Below are 23,448 nucleotides of genomic sequence, written 5' to 3'. Positions count from 1 at the left end.
GATCGACAATCACGAAAAAAAAAATTCTTTTGAATCGAAGAGAGTTCATAAGGCACAATACCGTTGGCCAAATAATTAGCAATATCAGCATACCAAGGCTTCTCCTCCATTGCCACTGCTAGTAATTGTTCATCCGGGAATGTCTCCATCATATCTTCAACCTCTACTTTCTTTTTAGCTCCCTCCAACCTTGAAAGGTGGTCTGCCATTTGGTTCTCCATTCCTTTCCTATCGCGGATCTCCAAATTGAATTCTTGTAGCAAAAGAACCCAATAGATCAAGCGTGGCTTTGAATCCTTCTTTGCTATCAAGTACCTAAGTGTTTCATGGTCAGTATAAATAATCACTTTTGAACCTATTAAATAAGACCTGAATTTGTCGAATGCAAACACTACAACCAACATCTCTTTCTCAATCACAGTATAATTAAGTTGTGCACCGCTTAGCATTCTGCTTGCATAGTAAATTGGGTGCACCATTTTGTCCTTTTGCTGCCCCAAAACTGCCCCTATAGCATAGTTACTCGCATCACACATGAGCTCAAATAGCTGTTCCCAGTCGGGTGAAACAATGATTGGTGCAGTCACCAGTCTCTCCTTCAGCTCCTCAAATGCTAACCTGCAATCATCAGAAAACACAAAGGGGTGATCCTTTTCAAACAGTTTACATAAGGAATTAGCAATTTTAGAGAAATCCTTTATAATCGCCTGTAGAAACCGGCGTGCCCAAGGAAAATTCTTACTGCCTTGACCGAAGTGGATAGTGGCAACTTCTCAATCACGTCAACCTTCGCATGGTCGACCTCAATATCCTTACTTGACAGTCGATGCCCCAAAACTATACCTTTTTGTACCATAAAATGGCATGTCTTCCAGTTCAGTACCAGGTTCGTCTCCACACACCTTTTCAACACTCTTCTCAAATATTGAAGACAGTCATCGAATGAATTCCCCACCATTGAGAAATCATCCATAAAGACTTCCATAATATCTTCAACTATATAAGTGAAAATGGCTAACATACAGCTCTGGAAAGTGGCTAGTGCATTGCATAGGCCAAACGGCTTTTTTCGAAAGGCAAAGATGCAATACGGATAAGTGAAAGACATTTTCTATATATCCTCAAGGGCTATTGTGATCTGATTGTACCCCGAATATCCATCCAAAAAGCATAAGCGAGACCTCCCTGCCAATCTATCCAATATTTGGTCAATGAATGACATGGGAAAGTGGTCTTTCCGGGTGGTAGTGTTCAATTTTTTGTAATCCATGCAAATTCGCCAGCCCGTGACTGTACGAGTAGAGATCAACTCAGTATTCTCATTCTGTACAACAGTTATGCCACCTTTCTTCGTAACACATTGGACTAGGCTTACCCAGACGCTATCCGAAATCGGGAAGATGATGCCCATATCCAACCACTTAATCACTTCCTTCTTCACCACTTCCTTCATATTCGGGTTCAGCCTTCTTTGATGTTCCCTAGAAGGCTTGTGCTCCTCTTCCAAGAGAATCTTGTGCATGCAAAAGGCTGGGCTAATACCCTTAATATCTGCCATGGTCTAACCAATAGCAGTCTTACATTCCTGTAACACTTGTAGGAGTTGTTCTACCTTCACAGCTAACAAACTAGATGAGATAATAACAGGTAAAGTATAGTAGGCCCTAAGAAAACATACATGAGGTGAGCTAGAAACGATTTCAGGTCCAACTGTGGTAGTTCCTCTATTGATGGCTTAGCAGGTGGTGTTTCTCTTTCTTCTAAGTGTAGTGGATCAAACTGGGGTTCCCTTTTCCAGAACCCTCGACCTTCGAGAGACATAACCCACTCTGCTAACTCTTCACCATCCACTCCTTTCAAATTCATCAAACAAGCTTCTAATGGGTCTTTGACATTAAGAGTATCATCCTCCTCTTGTAGTATCACATCAACTGCCTCCACTAGCGAATAATTTGCAAATTTGCTGGGCCTCCTCATAGATTGTTGAACATTAAATATTATTTCTTCATTATTCAACCTCATTTTTAACTCTCCAGTCTCACAGTCAATTAATGCTCTCCCAGTGGCTAAGAACGGCCTTCCCAAAATTATGGGTATTTCTTCGTCAGCCTGGCAGTCAAGAACCACAAAATCAGTAAGAAATACAAACTTCCCCACTTAGACGAGCACATCATCTAGGATTCCTATTGGTCTTTTCACTGTACGATCAGCCAGTTGCAGCAACATTGAGGTTGGTCTAGCTCTGCCAATGCCTAACTTTGTGTAGATTGCTAAGGGCATCAAGTTAACACTGGCTCCCAAGTCGCACAATGCTTTAGCAAAAGCATAACTTCCAATTGTGCATAGGATAGTGAAACTACCGGGATTAGACAATTTTTGAGCCATAGGTCTTGTCACTACCGCACTACAAGTTTTTGTTAGAGTTACAGTAGACAGGTCCTGAAAGTCAAACTTTTGAGACATCAAATCCTTCATCATTTTTGCATAGCCTGGCATTTCCCTCAAAGCATCCATCAGCGGAATATTCAATTGAATTTTTTTGAGAATTTCCATAAATTTCCTGCATTGATCATCTTTCTTTTGCTTTTCCAACCTTTGAGGGAATGGTGCTGGAATTAGCTTCTGCCCACTACTTTGTGTCTTTTCCTGATTAGAAGTCTTTTCCACTACCTGTTCTGGGAGCTATTCAATTTCCTTTTCTTTGCCTTTGTCAACTTGTGCTTGTTCAATTACAACTTCTGTGAGGTTCGTCGACTCATCGATATCGAATGGCACTGGAGTAAGTGGCCATGCGTCTCTATTGGATTGAGCAACTTCTTTCTCTCTGTCCAAATCCCTTCCATTCCTGAGACTCACTACCATTAACTGATTTGGGTTCTGCTCTTTTGGATTGATATTTGTGTCTGCAGGCAATATTCCTTGTGGGCGATTGTTCAAAGCCATGGACAGCTGGCCTAACTAAGTTTCAATGCCTTTAGTAGCCAAGTCATGTGCGGCTAACTTTTCTTGCATCCTTCCATTTATCCTAATGATTTGTTGCAGCATGCCATTGATTTCTATCATATTACTGTCGTCCTGTCTGGTCACCTACTGTTGATGAGGCTACGGGTAAGCCAACTGTTGTTGGTGCTGATAATTGTAACCCTGCTGCCTTTGATAGGGCACAACTTGGCCTTGTGGTCGTGCTCCCCCAGGATTGGTATTGTACTGTTGCTGGGTTGGTCTGTACTACTGATTTTGATGTCCTCATTGTTGTCCACCTTGCCTCTAACCCCCAAAATTATTTACGTAATTCATGTCTTCTCTGAAGCCCTGGTTATCAGTCTCTCCACTCCACGAGCAAATATACGACTGATTTTATATAGGGAGTACATAGGCCTCCATTTGTTATGTCAACAATATGAACCTATTTCGTGCCCATCTCATAAATTTGCTTTGTCAACAAGCTCATCTGGGTCATGAGAGTGACTATGTTTTTTGTATTTGTATTGTTTGGGTCAAGAGAAACATAATGCACTATTGGAGTGAGTGTTGTATCCCTCGTCATACAGCCTGAATTTTGAGCATCTTGTCAAGAAGTATCTTACACTCTGTGAATGATTTGCTAAAAAATGCACCCCCGGCTGAAGCATCTACATTGGCCTTCAGACTGTCAGCCAAACCCATATAGAATCTCTGCCCTAGCATCTGATCCGGGATGCCATGGTGTGGACACTTTACCAACATACCCATAAACCTCTCTCAGGTTTCTTACAAAGTTTCAGTTGGTTTCTGCCTGAACTACAATACCTCATCAATTTGTCTTGCAGTCTTGTTGGGTGGATAGAATTTGTTTAAGAATTACTTGACTAGTTCCTCCCAAGTAGCAATGGAGTTTATTGGGAGCGAGTTCAGCCAAGTTTGAGCCTCCCCAGTCACTGAGAATGGAAACAGTAACAACCTGATGACGGGTTATATCAAAACGCAATCAAGACTTCATCTAATAATTGATTTCATTAACCCTAGATGACGGGTTTAGCTACTCATAACTGTGTAAATAATCATAGTAATATCTAAAAGTATTAAACTACAAATTAAAGGAAAGCGGAGAGAAAAACTCGAGTGATTCGTGCTTCCAAAGTGTTTCGTAGCCTCTTGCCTCTCTAATGTCTAACCCTTCAAAAACTAACTTTAAGATTTCTGGGGCACCAATATAAATGGCGCCATTATTTCTGTGCTAGGCACTGTCTGGGGTGCCAATGACAGTGCCCTGGACAATGCCTTGCACTGTCTATGGCCATGACTTTTCATTGCCTTGCACGTCTTCTTTTATTGCTCCATTTTGTAGCTCTGAGGTACCATTTCGTGAAACTTTTATCCAATTCATGTCCATGCATTCCTACACGTGAAATAAGCTCTATTAAGAGCAATTATCGCACAAATTAGCATCCAAACAATAAGTAAGTAGGGTAAATAACGTCAAAAATACATGAAATTATCACACGACATCAATGCTCATCTAGCTCGCTGTCAACAACATGGAGCTTGTTGGGTTTCTCATCTTCGAGTTGTTTGAATCGTGCCTTTCGGTTGCCTCAATGGCTGCTTGCTTTGATTTGCATATATAACGTTTTGAGCATGTAAGTTCCTGCAGGGTTGTCTTGGCCTTTTCCAGCTCGCGGAGATTGAGCATGAACTTTTGTAGTCTCTGCGCTTCTTATCTGTTGTTTGAAGCTGTCAACTTCTCTGAGGGCCTAGTTAAGCCGACGCTCTTTCTCAAATCACCCTCTATAAAACCATAATTAAGGGTGTATTTGGTATGAAAGAAAATATTTTCCTAGAAAATGATTGGTTTTATCACTTATTTTTCCTTGTTTGGTTGGTGAGTGAAAAAAAAATTTCGAAAAATATTTTATAGTGTTTGGTTAGAGAGTAGAGAATTGTTTTTTTATGCCACTCTCCTCCCCCCTTCCCCCTCCCCCTCTCCCCCCCCCCCCAAGTCTCCATGTTTCCTTCCTCCCAAATACCCAATATTTTCAGGACTCTATTTTCTTCAAGAATTTAATTATTCTTTTAAAAATTCACACAAACCCAAGAGAACTAATGTGCTGCATTACGTTTTTACATAAAAATAACGTTGAAATTTGTGCTCCATAACTAAAAGGAAAATACTCTTTTTTTGGTTGAAAAAGAAAGTACTCTTTCTCCAACATGAAAATAAAGTACTCATTTTATTGAAATAAAAGAAAATACTTTTTCTACATCATGAAAAGAAAATACTTATTTTGTTGAAATAAAAAAAAGACTTACTTTTTTTTGGTTGAAATGAAAGAATATTTTTTCTACATCATGAAACGAAAAAACTCTTTTTGTTGAAACAAAAAAAAATATTTTTCTACGTCATGAAACGAAAGTACTTTTTTATTAAAATAAAAAAGAATACTTTTTTATCATAAAAAAAATACTCATTTGTTGAAATGAAAAAAAATCTATCTATAACATGAAAAGAAAGTACTATTAATAATATTTTTATTTAGGGTGGGAGTGGGGGTGGGGTGAGGGTGGGTGGTGGTGGGTGTGGGGGTGGGTTGGTGGGGATGGGGAATAGGGTGGGGAAGGTTGAGAAGGAGTTATGGAAAATATTTTCCTCCAATTGGAGAAAAATGAGTTCATGAGGAAAATATTTTCCAAAATATTTAAGCTAACCAAACATGAAAATATTGGAAAATATTTTTCGAAAAATATTTTTCTTCGTACCAAACACACCCTAAGTCATATGTTACATGACAAGAGGGGGTTGGTCAGCATCCCGGATTTGAGTCACTAAAGGAATAATAGCTCGAGATTTAAAAAAAAAGAAGTGACATATTACATTCATTCATCATATGTAGTAATATATGAGAGAATTACTTAATACTACTCCTAGTACTCGTGCTTACCTACCTCTTCAGCGGTTTTTGATTTATTAGAGGTCGTTTGGTTGGTAAACAAGTTATTCCAGAATTAACTACTCGGGATTAGTTATCCCGTGAATGTTATCCTGCCCTCCCATAGGGATAAAAATAATACTACATTAATTTCGCGATAATTAATTTCAGGATTAGTTATATTGCGATGTCATCACATCCAAACGAGGGATACAAATTTAATTTCAGGATTAGTTATCCCTTATCCCTCGGACCGAACGATCCCCTGGAGGCTTAGCCTCGGGGGCATGAATTCCAGTACCAGCTTCGCCAAACAAACTTACAGCAGCATTGACGGATTGGAAATGTGATATCGTATCAATCTCTCCTACCTCGCTTCTAGGGGAACCACCTATATAATATATGTTTCGAGTTACTATATGTTATTCTCAGAGAACCTGTGTATCTTGGAGATTTTGCCTACGGTTTCTCAACATTGTCTTTCTTGTAATTCCTATACTTGTGCTGAATCCTGCAAAAGTTAAAAAAAAACTGCATACCAAAGAAAGTACTGGCATGTTAGCAAAGTTTTAAAACTAACTATTTAATGAACCACAAAACCATAAATCTCGTCCCTCTGTGAGGGTCCTTGAGATTCTTATCTTCCCTCTAGTCTATGAGATTTCATGTGCATTTACTTATTCATCAACTTGTTGTCGAGTAGGGTGTTTGATTTGTGGATATTGGAGGTTCGAAATGTGTTTCAAAATATATATTAACTTGTCCCTTGTCTATAGCATAAAAAAAAGTACCAGGGGTTGGTGGACTCAATACAGATTGGACAGGATATTTTATTTAATAATATGTAATTTTCTTGCAAAGCCTACAGCCAGGGGCGGATGCTCGGTACCAGATGCGGATTCGATCGAACCCAGTAACTTTTGTTCAAACATGTATTTGTCTTAAGAAATCCATTGGATATGTAAAACTTATTAATTTAGAACTCAGTGACTTGAAAGGATTACAATCCCGAACCCATAAGGTTCAAATCTTGGCTCCGCCTCTGTCTAAGCAACCCAGAAAATTGCAAGTGTTCATAACTGTCTCAAAATATATTTATCAAATAGTCCCCCATATTGTGTATGAAGCCCAACATTCAATTTCATACGCAATATAATTTTAAATGGCTTATGTCGAATTAGGAGCAGACTTTTCATGATAGTTATGTTCCGCGAGGTAATTATAATTTTACACGTTGTATTAGTGAAATAAATAGTTTGGTGGATGACTTAATTATCAATCATGGCCCCGATATGTCTATAATACAAAGTGTACGTACTGACTTGTTACCTCATAATTTCATTCTTCCTGTACGTAATACGTTTTCCTTTAATTAGCTTTGTTTACTTACTTCTCAGTTTCATTGTCTTATTTGTTTTATCCTAGGGGAGAGAGGTTTAATTATGTGCTTGGAACTCTTGGGTTTTCATTATAGTAACTACAGTTGTGCTGATATAAAAAGTAACTAGAGTTCATCTCAGGTCCATTATTACGTCCAATCACACATTCAGATTAATGAATATCGAGATATTATCGCGTGGTTCGCCGTGTGTGTGTGTACTTATAATCCCTTAAATTTTACTAAGTTGATTCATCTGTCACAGCCTGCTGCAACGTAACTAAGAAGTATGGGAAACACATCAGCAAATTTCTGAAGGTTTTAGACATGACTGGCTTTAAACTTACAGCTCTAAACCAAATCATCAAGAGTTCTAATCCCCACTCACTACACGTGTCAAGCCTTTTAATGAATAATTCGTTGCGTATAATTCCCTGCAAAAAAGCGTACAATCTGTGGGGTACGAGAGTCAAACTGCAAAATCCTGCATTTTTACTAGAATATCAAAGCAGCATAAAATGTACGATAACATTGAGAGATCAACATCAAGTTTCTTTCTACCACTACATACAATGTCCACAACCACAAAATTAAGCAAGCTATATATGTGGCATCAACATGTTTTTCTAAATTGGGAGACCAAGAAGTGACATCATATTAGATGCTAAAACAGCTAGCTAGTGAGCATCCACCAACAAGATACAAATTAGCTCCGGGAACAGCAGCTTCCACCTAGTAGCGATCATAACGCCTGAAAGGAAGATAACAGACAAAAAGAGAAACCAGTTAGAAATATATAATTACAATTGCTATCTGCAATAGCTTGAACGAATTAATGACCTCATCACCATGTATTTGCTAGTACATACTTCAGTGTATTTGTAGATCAATAGTCTACTGAAACTGGTACGAAATGATCGGTCAGGTTCAGCTCTCGCTGTCCCCCTTCCCCGTCCCTTTCTCTATGTAATAATTTCTTCAAAATTTACTGAATGTAGCTTGATATTCAGTGCGAAAATCTTAAAACAAAACATCTCCAGAAACAACAGTGCCTCCCAAATGGAAGGTTTTGTATGCTACCCCACCCCCCCCCCCCAAGGAGCCCATGCTCACCAAACATCACTTCAAGAAAAGTTAAAAATCTGTGTCCTCATACCCATCCAACCAAAGGTGTGCGCAGTACACCTACAAGCGCACACCCAAGTCACCATACCACAAAACAAAAAAAAACGAGCGTCATAAAAGAATATAGCTCATCCTCGAGGGATTACCTTATCCTATTTTAATTATATAGTATGCAGTTCCCTATGTTACGGATCCACTGTCTTTTTTCGTCTTCTTGAGCCGAGGCTCTGCGGAAACAACCTCTCTACTCCGGGGTAGCGGTAAGGTCTGTGTACACTCTACCCTCCCCAGATCCCACTTGTGGGATTTTATTGGGTTGTTGTGGTAGTATGCAGTTCCCTTTCTTGACACTCAAACATTTCCACCAGGAATTCAAAGGGATTGTTACACAAATAACCGGCCAAATTCAATGTTTACTTTTTCTAGCAGGTACACATAGATTATACATTGATTATACACAATCATACATATATTATACATCTGCCAGTTATTTTTAGTTTAAGAGAATAGGTGAGGCGCTAATTGGGTTAATTCTTGGAATTCAAAGCTACTTGTCATGCAGTATATTGATACCTCATGGTTATAACTCAAAAAACAATAATATAAAACACCATAATGCATTTTATGTAGCAGTTCAAAAAATAAAAACCTGTGACGATCATAATCCCTTGACCGTGAACGTGATCTCCTCTGACTTCTGGAATCATAGCTGTGAGAGCGGTCTCTGTCTCTGTCACGCTCGCGTTCATAACTGCAATCTCGTTCATAGTATCTGTCACGGTCCCTGCTCTTACGATCATGATCCCTCACTCGTTCACGGCTATCACCTCGATCCTTGCCTGATTCTCTGCCACACTCCCTGCTTCTCCTCTCTTTTGATCTGCATAGTAACAGTAAAGACTTGAACTAAACAAATAAAACCTAATATATATATATAGAGAGAGGAAAAAGTGCAAAACAAGCATACAACATTGAAAAGGTAACCTAACTTTACCTCCTCTCTTCTTCATAGGCCTTTCGCTTTTGGTTTCTTTCTTCCTGACAAATTTGTCATTGAGAGAAAAGATTGAAGCATATCACAACTTCCCACACATTACAGCCAGTAATAATACAATGGATATATTCAACCAAAAAGAATGCATTCAAATAAAGAACGTGCAACCAGTGGTAGCAAAATGGTTAAAAGAAAATAGTTATTCACCCATATTACCCATTAAAAAATAGGTTTGATAATGAACTTTTTAAAAACGGGTCAAATATGGATAAGAACCATATTATCCATTTAGAAAATGGATAACCAATGGATAACTAATGGGTTTAACTTTTACATTTGCAAAGCCTCAAATTGGGGGCTCCTCAAGTTTGGGAGACTAGGAATACTCTCAAAAGTGATCATATTCAAGAAGTCATGGATAATATGGATATATTATCCGCCGGTTAACCCGTTTTTTATCCGTATTAAAAATGAGTCGAGTCGGATAATTTATCCGTTTTTACATTACCCGTTTTCCACCCGCCATATCCGACCTGACCCACCCGCTTGCCACCCCTACGTGCAACTACAAAATGGGATGATTTACTTTTCCTTCAGTTATTGACTAGTCAACGTATTTTAAAAAAAGACTAAATTAAACATGTTACCAAAGCCTTAGCTTTTAACTAGGGTAGTTCAAAACCGAACCGAAACCGTTAACCGAACCGATGGCTTATTGACTGATTGGTATTGGATTATCGGGGTAATGGATGTTGAACGGATTGGGATTTTATAATTAACGGCTTAACGGTTTGGGGCGAATTACTCACTTTTCTTATCGGATAAACCGTTAACCCATTAAGAATATTTATATTTACACCTTTACCCCTACGTATATAAAGTACTATTGAAATCCTAAATAGCTAAATCCCTAATTTTTAATTCTCAATTGAATTCATTATGAAGTACATTATGTAGGATAATTTGATGGGCCGATCAATTCAATTTTTAATGTAACTTTTCAAATTTTAGGTAAGTAAAACAATAATTTGACCTTTAAAACTCTTTTGATAAGGCGTTAGTAAGTCCGGCGTTAGAAAACTAATAATTTTAACATAAAAATCATATGTAAATTCAACATAAAAAAAAGAATAAAATTAACAGTTATACAGAAAATCTTGAACAAAATAGATATGCGAAACTATCACCATTCTTTTGTTTCATGCACTTCCTCAGAACTTGCGGTTTTATTTTGGAAAATTTTAAGATTCTTGTCTCCTCTCTGCCTCTGCTAATATCACAATTCTTAACTCAATTATTGGTACTTTCTACCTCCCTAACTCATGTTATTATATTCTTTAACCCACGTTTAAGCACGATCATTGCAGCTCGATCTGATCAAATTGAACGGTCATGATAATGTCCGTGTCCATTACAGTTTTAAGATTTATCTTAATCATCTGATCATTGTAAAATAAATACTACAACATTTACAATTTTATTACTGTCAATGCTCAGATAATCAGGGGATTGTCTTGGTAATTAAAATGGTCAGCACCATGAGCTATCATGTTTGGTTTCACACAACCACTCCCTAATGCCACCAAATACAGTGCTGTAAAAAATATTAAAGCTTTGAAACCCTTTGCCTCCACTCTCCATCAGTTAGCATATTGCAATTTGGTGAAAGTTGTTGCAGGAGGGCTTGGACTGACAGTAGTATGAAACCCTACAAATTTTACAACGTACTCATCAAGACTAGGATTGTTCAAAACTTTTCTATTTGGTTTAGCCGATAAACCGCCCGATAATCGTCAATCCGATACCAATCCGCCCGTTGTCCTATTCGATGGCTAGCGGATTACTACATTTATAATCCGATAACCGACAAGCCGAACCGTTAAGCGTAATTATCCGCCCGATAAGCACCCCTACTTTTAACCATCCGATTCCAGAAGCCACATCAATTCACAAATACCATAAATGTTTTGGACCATACAAAATTAAAGGAGATAATCTTATCTAGCAACAAAAGGGATGAAATCCAGTTTTCATCTCAAAAGGATGAAACCCAATTTTCAGTTATCATAGAGGATACACTGAGTTTCTTTGGCAAATAAATTGTACTATGCTCTGAAATGACTCATAAATTATACACGTAAAAAAAAAGAAGATCAAAGCAAGGATCAACTTGCAACAATGCATTATAACAACTTTGATTACTGCAGGTAAGTGCTCATATGCAGAGTGATTAAGCTACTACGTGATTTTACTGCTATCCATCAGAAAGTTGCAGCAAGTGGCAGGAACACAAATCATTAATATATGTTTTAAAACATGCATTAAATAATTGATATTTCACCTTGGGCACAGGCATATCCATTGTATACTTATTAATTGTCTTCTGCTCTCATAGAGATCAAGTTCATGCAACAATTCTATACCGCCTGAACCAAAACTGTTCAAATGTAGCTAATGAATTTCACAGAAAAGTTATGTCTCTTTTCAAATTCCATCAGGAACAATAACAATTCTGCGCAACTTACTTTCAGTTCCCATTAATCTCAAATCAAAGAGCACAACAAGATAATTAAGAAGTCAAGATACACACTTCTCCGAGGATAGAAAAACTCACAGATCATATACACTGAGAATCTCTATAGAAGAAAGTGAAACATTATACCAGCACCTGAATCAAAATGTTCAGATTACCCAGTTTAGCTACTTGCTAAAAATGCTCATCCGAAATTCTTAATAGATCAAACACATCACATCACGCAGTCAAGCATCATTTTCTAAAAACAGATATTTTCTCCAAACAGATACATACAAGAACACAATACCCTTAATAAATATTGTATATCATATAGCTGCCTTCTCACAAAACAAGAGCAAGATAAGGATTAATGGAAAGTAAATTGTTTTATCTTACCTGAAGTTCAGCCAACTTTTCACGGATTTGTATATAACCCAAATGAAGTTTTCCTCCAAAATGATCAGCTAAGCGTCTATCACTGAAGAGAAAAGCAAAGCAAGCACAACTGGTAATTCTTGGCTCTAAATCGCATAGCTTTTAACACAAAAGATTGTAACAATAACAGTTTCCCCACAACTTTCTAGCCAAGGATAGCATGATTGATAAAATTAATACAGAAAAAGACGCACATTATTTAGCAGCAAAAGTTTATCCTCGTAAAACTGGGCCCAAAGCCTGCTGGTAACAAGGAGGTACAATCGCCATGTTAAATACTGAAGTACTCAAAACTCCAAAGCAGCCCTCCGTCTTTCCTAAAAAGCTACTAGGTAGATCTTCCGGAAAGAAGAAAATAGAAAAAAGAACATTCACCTGTCGTAAACACTTAAGAATGCACCACAAATGTCACATACGCGAAGCTTCTGATCAGTCTGCAAAAGTAATCAACATATCAGGATTGGTAACTCCATATAAGGACTTCATTTTCTTAAGTTAACAGGAACATATGCACAAACATCATGAAAACAATACATTTTGCTAATACTAAGCATACTGTATACGTCCCAATTCAAGGCAATGTTTTAGTAATTCAAGAGGAAATCAATGATTCATTCATTTTATTTATCGTCACAGGCCCAAAAGAAACCTGGCTTTTATTGTTTCCAGTGAAAATTACGGAAACACAGTGCACAAACTAGCCCATGTGGGAGGACGGACAAATTCTGTTATTTTCAAAAAGTTTCCAGTTCAAACAAAACAATTCTGCACCTGTGGCCCAATTTGGGAGAAGCTGTAAAAAGTCTTCTTTGGAGCAGTGTGTTGGAGCACAAAGTCTAAATTTACTCTTCAGAAATTGTTTTGACTCTCCCTCTCTTGGGTGAGGGTGTGGGTGTGGGTGTGTGTGTGTGTGTGAGAGAGAGAGAGAGAGAGTGTGTGTCTGTGTATGTATGTGTGTGTCTGCGAAGTGCGTCCCTCAAAAAACACATATCTAAGCTCCCATAGTCTTCTTTGGAGCAGTGTGTTGGAGCACAAAGTCTAAATTTACTCTTCAGAAATTGTTTTGACTCCTCTCCCTCTCCCTCTCCCTCTCCCTCTCTCTCGTGTGTGTGTGTGTGTGTGTGTGTGTGTGTGTGTGTGTGTGTGTGTGTGTGTCTGCGAAGTGCATCCCTCATAAAACACACATATCTAAGCTCCCATAAGGCTCTTCATTCACTCTGTTAAACTTAGCATTTTTACTGATCAATTGAATCCTATTCGATTTTTCCTCAATTCAAATTCCCTAGCTAACCGAACAAGTCCTTTGAGAAAATGCAAAAAGCAAGCCAAATAAAATGCAGAACTCTTCCTCCAAAGAATTTTCTTGGAAAATGAAACAGAATACAACAACATACCCAGTCATATCCCACACTTTTGGAAAATGAAACAGAATGATGCTACAAAATCCAACCAAGCTCTTAGCTTACCTAAAAAGAGAATGTAACCCCTGCAAACTGAAACTTCTTTAAAATTCAAAAGGTAAGATTCTACACCCCATTCCCCAACCATTCCATCCATAGAATAGTCTCTTTTTCTTTTATAAGGATACACAAAGTCTCATTGAGGGTGTTCTTCATGAATTGGTAAAATAGATTCTCAAATTGAAATTACAATTTTTATGATTAACACCCAGGGAAGATTCAGAGTTTACAAAAATACATTACATAGGTGTTTTGACCATTGCATCTAAAAGCTTAACCTAATGGAGAACAATTTTATCCAAGTAGTTTAGGTCTACAGCATGCTGTGTCACGTGCTGCCTCATTCTTCCTTTTTTTTTTCCTGGACAATTTGATAGGTGGGTAGTGAGACTCGAACACAAAATCTCTGCTCTAATACTGCGATGAAGTGTGTGCCACCTAACTTAAAAGCTTAAACAGTTCGAGATAGAACACATTTATTTATTTATTTTTGGTCTGCAACAAAGATAATAATTCATACACAATAATACCGCCTAACAGAGATGGAGAAAATTGACATACGATCCGCACATCGGCTGCAGTGTACTTTGAGGAATCCTGAACAGGATCTTGCCTTGCAGGCAGCTGAATAAAGAAGATAGTTAGGAACATAGCACTGACAAGAAACTCATAAATAGAGAAAGGAAAGAGAGGCAAACTAAAGCATCAAAAGTTCATAAACAAGCACAACACCGGAACCTTCTTAAGCGCTTCAGCCTCTTCTAATGCTTTTTGAGCTTCATCAACCATCCCTTGCTCACCTAAATACAATGAGGGCAAAATTATCAAAATAAAGTAATTGATCAGAAAAAAGTTACGAGAAAGTAATTAAAAATATGAGCAAAAGCTATGCAGCATTTTGCTCAGATAAAGTACCTACAGTAGATATCATTTGAGGTTTACAAAAGCAAAATTCTTCCACGTTGGGCTTAATCTTCTACTAAGTCAATTTTTCTTCTGATAAGTTTCTCTTTAGTCAATATCTGTTATAACATTTCTTTAGATATCAGTCGATCATTTCTCTTTTTTCCTTTTCCCTATAAATGCTTTTCCATCAGAAAATTGAGATCAGAGGATCCCTGTTCTGCTTCAAAATGACCTGTGCACATCACCATCTTATTTGGTTCCACAATGAAGAAATGCTGTAGAATGTCAAGGTATCAGAACAAATAACTGACTGGGAATAAAATTTGTCCATGTCTATCCTGTACTTCACTCACTGAATCAATTTCCATTCCAAAGTAGTCACTAAGATGCTTCTAAAGCCAAACTAGTCACTCTTGTTCCTGTAGTTACTTTACTTCTCAAATTGCCATTGAAACACTCATGGACATGAACAGAAATCAACAGGATTTCCCAAGATCCAAACACAGTCAGCCTGGGAAAGCGTATTAATGAAGAAATACCAGGACTTGATGCAAAATAAGTAGGTCATAGACAAAGAACTTCATGGTTATATAGATATTAAATTTGTACATACCGAGATCTTCTGCTTTCTTCAGTTTCTCATTTATCATTTCTTGTATGCGAGGATCTGGAGTAGCAGCAGGAAAGGGTGCTAATTGTGGAGCATTCTGAAGGGGCTGAGGTAATGATGCTCGGTCTTTGTTAAAAGCCTCCAAAAGAAGAATTGACTGAAGCAAAGGGAACAGTATTGTGATATAAATATTTAGCCGAGGAAGTTTAAACATGTAATGAATTATTGTTTGAATTGACTTATTGGAAAAGGAAATTGAATGTCTTGAATTCCCCTCGGCACCTGTTTGTCTGCCCTCTTTGCTCTAAGTTCCTCGACCTCTTCCAAAGCTCGAATCTTCATATCTGCCTTGCCTTCAAAATCTGCAAGGAAATAGATCATTTAAAATCTTATCTAACTAAAAGGTAGCACCTTCCTCTTTCATGTAGAGAAGTTCATAAAACAAAGTAGCACATATTTTATTCATCTGATACCTATGTTACAATCAAATTGATCACTGCCTTTTTGATGAGTTACTTTATTAGAACCAGCATCCTAGAGATGCAAACCATTTACATCAAAGTGTACATTCGCCCTGCAGAGCAAGGAACTCCGCCTCAGTCGCCCTAATTACATCATAACTAACCCTACTAGCCTCCTATTATAAGATATCCTATTTCACATTGCTTTTCCAATCTCTGTAATTTTTACACCTCCTGCTCCTCTTGTTTTCAGTTCTAAGTTTCTAATGAATCTATATCCATTTTTTGTAAAGGCCTAATAAAGCTACATCCTAGATCAAACCTATATATTTCCTACAATTTCCAGATAGTTGCTTTCATCAGCAAGAACATGTGTTTACTAAGTTAACACAAGACAAGATCCAATCAAACATGCATTTTCCTAGTTAGCTTAAGAGGGGTGGCAAAAGTAGCCCAAATCCATTTGACCCGCCCAACCCACCCAGGTTTTAATGGGTTGGGCATGAGATACTTCAATGATGGGCTAAGTTTGGGCACAACCCAACTAAACCCATTTATTTTCAGTAGCCCAAATCAGCCCATCATTTCAGCCCAAACTGACCCATGAATAGCAAGTCCATATCTGATTTTCAACTTTGTCACTTCAACTTTCTTCTTCTTCCTTCTTCCATGAACAAATCCCATGTCTACCTAGTCAACCTTTTTTAAACTGACCCTATTTTCTTCTTTTTAAATTACTTGAACCAGTAACTACATAGTCAACCTTTTGATTATATTATTGTCCGAAGTTCAAGTATATCCTTTTGTATTTATTTTACAAAATAAATGTATTAGTACCTATTGAGAAGAATAAATAACTTCTATAATAAGGATACAAGGTGATCTTGGGTAACATTTTTGTTTCAATTTTATTCTTTATATTCCAATCTTCTAATGTAAACGCCCTATATTATGATTGCTTGAATATGAATATACATATACCTTTATTTTAACAATTAATTTTCAAATTGACCAATTTATTGAAAATAAAATGTCAAAGGCATAACCGTGAATCAAAGACGGTACTTACCACATGTCCGCATGTAAATATTCATTGTTTCAAACGAATCAGAAGAAATAAATTTTTTTCGCTGTTGTCAGAGACAAGTTTAAAAGAACAGGAAAAAAAACAGCGAATCAAATAGGACGGTAGCGATATTAATGTAATTATGGATCTTATAAAGTGTATTATTTTAGTCAATTTAAGCAATGTGAATAATGTTTAGTGTCGTTGAAAGAATACACAAAAGTTGGGTCAAGTTGGGCGGGTTGGGCTACAACCTATTGTTTAGCCCATTTTGACCCAACCCATCTTAGCGCAAGTAAGCTTTGGGCAGGGTTGGGCAATGACCCATTTCTTGCTTCAACCCATTTTGACCCACCCAAACTCAGCCCAAACCGCCCATTTGCCACCCCTTACTAGCGAACACAGAGGACTAGATCTAACCATGAAACCTGACCTTCATAGAGCTGATACTTTGAGGCAAAGTTGAAGCATCTTATAATATCAGCATTGACTCTCAAGTCTACCATATTCCCTTAAAGAGGTTCGTGTGTGCACACAGTAACTAGATTGGGCAAGCCAATTCATAATATTTCATATATATATATCATGACTCACAACACGTGAGATTTAAGAAATCATAAACTGGTAACACGACACATCATGAGAATATGCCCATGCTGATTTGCTTGATGAATGTCCTTGCACCAGGAAGTAGCATAACTTAAAGGGCTTACCAAAGCGATTAGCTTCTTTCAACTTCTCTTTAATTTGCTTTGAAAGCTCAACGATATCAGGTGCCTGCAATTTAAGCAAGTGTAATTGTGACAGACTAAAAGCAGAAGGGGAAAAGTAAGTACCAGAGACCAATAAAAGGAAGTTACTTAATGTTAGAGCCCAACATTCTACAGTTACCTGAGTAACTTCAGATACTGATATGGCAATTGCAGCTTTTGCATCCTCCTCATCTAGTCGTTTAAGGGCTCTAGTTATTTTTCGATCACATTCAATAATCAGCCTATCTATTACATCCTCCAAGTCTCTATCATAGTTATCTTGACCTTTTGCTTTTGCTTCCTCATAGCTGAACAGAGTTAAGGCAAGACAAAAGGCGCTAGAATATTAAAGATTCGCAAAAGCAAGGTATAAGCAATGTTGACATAGCAAGCCACCACCAATGAAGGATTAAGAATTTTGCCATGTACACTTTAATTAAAAATGACAAGTTAGCACCTTGGACGGCTACTATTCTAGATACCAAGAGAAAGAAAAGCACTAAATTTCTTTTTACTTGGGAATACTCTTAAGAAAAGAAAGGAGAAGAATGTTTGAATGTGAGCACCTTGGACAATTAATATACTCAATATCAAGGGGGGGGGTGTGTAAGCAGACCACTTATTAATACCTCACAGTTTTCCTTTACTGCTAATACAATCAATGACAAGCTCTGCAGGATAGATGAAAAATTCCATTATTTTCTTTTATCTCTTCTTTCTTTCTTTTTTCGGGAAGAGGGGTGAGGGAAGCATCAACCTTTGCTTTACCAGAAACTAGAAGGAACCATAAAAGGACAAAAAAGACAGAAAAACATGAAGAAACAACATTAGAGAGTTAAAAAGATTCTGACAAGCTAGCCTACCAGCATATATGAATACATAATCACACCTCGAAATCAGATGACATATTTGGCAAATCATAACATAAACATAACAGAAAAAGGATACTCTTTCCTCAGCTGCAACGAATGCAGCTTAGGGCATGGCCCCATGTCCATTTTCTGCACAGATCCATATAAGAAATGTTACAATCAATTGCAGAGGAGAAGATACAACATCTATACTTTGTCAAATACAAATGCATACATAGCTTATATATCTGGTGCAAGGAATATAGATCAGAAGACATTGAGTATCTTTTGTGAGTTTGTAGACTCAATGAAGCAAATGTTGCAATAAAGTCTTTGTAATACTTTTTTGTACTTTTTAGAAGACACCTTCTCGATACAACAACAAACCCAGTATATTCCCACAAGTGGGGTTTGGGGAGGGTAGTGTGTACGCAAACCTTACCCCTACCTAGTGAAAGTAGAGAAAAGACACCTTCTCAATACTAGCTTTAATAAAAATTACCCTTACTACATCAAAAAAAGAAAGAAAAGAAAAAATGTTACAATCAATTGCAAAATACAGAAAGCAGAAGCAGGCCTAGATCAAGGTACAAAATTGAACCCCCACCCCCAAATTGTTGTATATTTTTAACTAAGATGATAACCATCACCTCTTCAGTAATGAATGATTTTACTTGGTAGAAGGTATCGCCAATAGAAGTATTAAATACAAAGTTCAAGTTGAAAAGAAACTTCTATGCTTTAGAGAGTGAAAACATCAGCACTAATGGATTACTGATTATTCATTAAATTTCACTATGCTATGATTGACCTCTTATTACTCGTAAGTGTTTAGCTTATGTTCCTTTAGACACAAAGCGAATGCAATGTAGGAAAAAGGATGTGCAAGTTTTTATAAATGGTAGCTGGATAAGCTTTAGTACTAGTACAGCATGTGAGGAGATTCAAACAAAGCCCTTAATACTTAAGAGTAAGCCCCAAAAGCATAGAAAAGCGCTCAAAATCTTGTTGAGGCTTTAAGCCAATGCGCAATTAACACACGAGTTTTAATAAATAAAGGTGCAATGAAGACATCAAATACTGCATATGAATGCAATAGAAAAAAAACAATTATATCGTCAAAGTAAAAAAAAAAACTGCACTTTAGTGATATATATGAAGTAAAAAGACATTTAAATTGCCCCCGGGGTTTTGGTCTAGTGGCAAAAGCGCAGTCCGTGATGCATGGACGGCCTTAGGGTGAAGCAGCTCAAGCGAGTGCTTTAGGCCACATATTCTTAAGGGCCCAATAAGTGTATGTGTTTTTTTTTATTTTTTTAAAACGAATGTTTTAAAGGAGAAAGTGCAGTTTTCATTGCCAAGAAAATATGCAACTGTTGAACATAACTTGGAAAATGGTACTGTCCTTTTGGTAAGTGTGTCTTTTTGAGAATCACTCTGCGTGCAAACATTTTCTTATCTCAATTAAATTTTGACAACTACCTTATCAATGGGCTTATATTATTTCTATATACTTGTTAGCTTTCTCTTCAAAGAATGTGTGCTATACTTTTATATTCTATTGCTCCGAGCTTAAATTCATAAGAACTAGAGTGCTTAAAACATCTTCTTACCTTTTTCTAGTTTTTTTCTCTGACTTTCAAACATTTTAACGAGTATATTCAAGCAGCGAAAGGTTATTTCATATGAAGATATCTACTTGACTTAGATTCCATTGTCTAAAATTCTATTATTTTTTTCCTCTAAATTCTTTTTAACCTTGAATGTTCTTTAAAATATAAATAGTCACTATGATATTGATGGTTTCCACTTATTTCCCAAATTAAGAATATTATGAAAAATAGTATAAGTAAAAGCTAGTACTTTAATTGATATATTCAATTAAATTAAAAAACTCGTTGTGATGTGAGAGGTAGGTGCACTTCACGAGTTCGAGCCCTGGCACAAATAAAAGCTTGGTATTTAAGTGGAAAAGGGTAGAGGAGCGAGGACATTATCCAGCAAGTTTTGAACATAGCCCTCGGAGATTTCTCGACGATACAAAAAGAGGACATGTAAGTTAACTTCAAAACTTAAAATTTTGAATTAGATGCACAAGATGCAGTTTCAAGTTTCTAAATTCAAGTTAAGTGACTGTTTTAAACCTTACCATTCTTAAAAAACAGTTAAGTGACTGTTTTTAATAGGTCATTAAGTGACTGTTTTCTTATCTTAGATTTTTAATTCTTTTTTATAAGTAACAAATTTATTGATAATGTGTGTCATTAACAACTAAAATATCTTTTTTCCATTTAGTGCCGCTCAATTCAAGATAGGACCCATCGCGATGAGATGCTTATCTTATCACATCGATACTTCTCTAAAGCCTCGCCCAAACAAGGTGAAGCACCCACCCTTAGATTCACCTACTTTCAGGATTTAAGCGCGCCTCAAACAAGCCTTTAACCACATTATATAGAGAGGGCGAAGACGAGCTACATATAACTCATTCACAATGTTTACAACGGGACATGCTCATTGCAGTCAACAAGAGTAATTTTAAAACCATTTCAAAAGAATTTAAGATTCAAACACCAGAAAAGGTACTCCGACACTTTAATCATGCAACACTCCTATTTTTAGGACACTCGACACTGTTTTACACCATTCTATTCTATACAACTTTCACACTTCTCAAAAAGTTACATTCTTTAAATTACACACTTAAACACTTTAACTTTGATGTGATATAATATATTCTTTCAACCAATACTTTAATATTGTTAATCATCACAAATATTGTATTAGCCAAATTAAAATGTTAAACCTCGAGCCTGGTAATATCATCACATAAAATGAAAAATATGGAAGTAAAAGAAAAGATCAATACCAAAAAGGGAAATGCCAATACTCAAAAGATGTTCATAAAGAAACAGGGAACCTAAAGCACTAACAAGTATCACGACACAGTACAGCCCTAAAATTCTACACACTCAGTGACAGCGTAAATGTAATCTAGGGCTTGATATGCCTACTTTAGGAAGTTTCAATGATTTTACTTCAACAATTATAAAGCAAGAGGAATCAATAAAACAAAAAAGAAAAATAGAAGAAGGTTCAACAAAGCTCCTTCAGAGAACAACTACATTTGCAGCCAAAAGATTAATTAATGCTTCGTCTATTCCTGTAACCCCCCTAGATATACACACACTTGGAGATAAATTTTCACAGCAAAGCTTCCTACGATTTTCTTTCAACAGTTCCAGTACAAAGAGTAATAACAGAGCCAATAAACTACTATTTCAACAATACTTCCAGCTTTTTCAGCAACAAAAAGGAAACAAAACAAAACTTCCATGCACGCGTAAATTAACATTTCTGAATCTAGAGCTCCAAAATACAATCGCAGAAACATGGAATATAGAGCTCCAAAACACAATCACAGAAACATGCAAGAGAGAGAGAGAGAGTGTGCGTGTGTGTGTGTTTTCGATTACGCACAGTGAGTTGGAAAAGCTCGTGAGGACAGAGGCCAGCGAGGAAGAGACGGCAAACTTCACGGTCGTAGTACTTCCGATCGACCTCACGGACGTCGCCGTTGCGATTCGCTCCCATTAACACGTCCAGCTGCTTCCTTATTGCGTCCATCTTTGCTGGTTTGTTCCCGGTGAAAGCTTTCTCTGCTTGTCTTTCAGTCACTGTGCTGGTTAATAGGGTTTGGGCTAATTGGGTTGCTTCTTCAGTTTTGTTTTTCTCTTTTTCTTTTCCTTTGTTTTTCTTTTTTCATTTTACGGCAGCCAAAGTTGGGTTGCAAGTTTTCAACCAAACGCCAAGAAATATTATTTTTTCCATTTTTCGGTTGTTCGGTTAGAAATAAATGTGAACAATAAAATTTATGTCAAGAAAATAATTAAGACTAAAAAAATATCTCAACAAGTGTTTGTATTATATTTTATATACTAGCTTTAGAGTACGTGTGTTGTACGTGTTAATAAATTAAAAATTACATACAAAAAAAATAAATTATGTAAAATAAAAATGGGCATTAAAATTGATGTGATATTCATTTAAATGACAACAATAATGTTGTTATATTGACTCGTTTATTGAATTTAAAATAACTAAATATCTTTTAAACTTGCAACAATGAACAATTTAATTAAGTTAATTATATTAATAATTATAGCTATTTTCTTTATGAGAATGTTATGTTGATGTTAATAATTATAGCTATTTTATTTTAAGATTTGAGAATGAATAGATTCGTCCTATAATTTTTAGATCCAATATAAATTCTTAAATATTATTTAAAGTATTAAATATTACAAACTTATCTAGTACGAACATATTTATTTGTCGGAATAAAATAGTACTTTTCCATATTGATAAATGTTGTTATGTTGCAAAATATCAATTTATTTTTTCATCTCTATTTGAGGAAAGAGCAAATCATTTTCTTTTCTCCAAATTCCTTTTATTATTGATAATCAATATGGAAACATGTAAATTTATAGTAACCGTAGCCAATTTCATGTGAAATTGCAGCTCTTACTTTAGATCCCAAAGCCTCACATGGCTTAAACTTCAAACAAGGAACGGACGTTTTAAGCTAAAATTTCTAAAATTTTATATTGTGCAAATTTCAAACAAGAAAACTACTTTTCTAAGGAAAGATGTAACAATTAAGATTTGTAGTTGATTTTAAAGTCTTAAATATTCGAAAAATAATTAAATTATTATTTTATCTAATATGAACTCTATTTTAAAGGGTAAAAAAGAAGAACGATATTTCGGTAAGAGCCTTCGTGCTTTTAATATAGATTATAAATAATATAATCTCTTTGATTCCTTTTATTTTATTTTTATGAAAATAAATTCAAGGGTCTTTGAGCTTGATATTGAATCTATATGTATTGTTGCCACGAATAATGATCTTTAGTTTACTGTTACGAACAGATAATTTCGACTTTATACTTCTTGAATCTTGATTTTTTCTTTGTTTTTGATCTT

The 23,448-nt window shown here is 36.3% G+C and overlaps 1 protein-coding gene across 3 annotated transcripts; it reads right to left on the bottom strand.

The window, feature by feature from the left end:
• Window positions 1-7,762: 7,762 nt before the first annotated feature.
• LOC107765276 (uncharacterized) lies at window positions 7,763-22,203 on the bottom strand. Of its 3 annotated transcripts, none has more exons than XM_075228072.1 (13): window positions 21,940-22,200; window positions 18,557-18,609; window positions 17,748-17,916; window positions 17,570-17,633; window positions 15,612-15,691; window positions 15,333-15,486; window positions 14,552-14,613; window positions 14,375-14,437; window positions 12,729-12,787; window positions 12,315-12,396; window positions 9,404-9,447; window positions 9,059-9,289; window positions 7,763-8,035 (listed from the first exon to the last, which is right to left on the bottom strand). In XM_075228072.1, the coding sequence occupies exons 1-13, from the start codon at window positions 22,084-22,086 to the stop codon at window positions 8,017-8,019; spliced, it is 1,227 nt and encodes a 408-aa protein (XP_075084173.1). In that variant the 5' UTR covers window positions 22,087-22,200; the 3' UTR covers window positions 7,763-8,016. The 3 variants fall into 3 exon arrangements, 2 of the variants coding, with proteins under 2 accessions (XP_075084173.1, XP_075084174.1); XR_012698066.1 differs by lacking the exon at window positions 7,763-8,035 and adding an exon at window positions 12,018-12,071 and having other exon boundaries at window positions 9,194-9,289; window positions 21,940-22,203; XM_075228073.1 differs by lacking the exons at window positions 7,763-8,035; window positions 9,059-9,289; window positions 9,404-9,447 and adding exons at window positions 11,744-11,840; window positions 12,018-12,071 and having other exon boundaries at window positions 21,940-22,203.
• Between the last annotated feature and the right edge of the window lie 1,245 nt (window positions 22,204-23,448).

Source organism: Nicotiana tabacum, chromosome 13 (genome assembly GCF_000715075.1).
Source record: "Nicotiana tabacum cultivar K326 chromosome 13, ASM71507v2, whole genome shotgun sequence".
Classification (NCBI taxonomy): Eukaryota; Viridiplantae; Streptophyta; class Magnoliopsida; order Solanales; family Solanaceae; genus Nicotiana; species Nicotiana tabacum.
The sequence above is the reverse complement of the archived record's forward strand: the minus strand, read 5'-3'. Positions and strand labels throughout refer to the sequence as shown.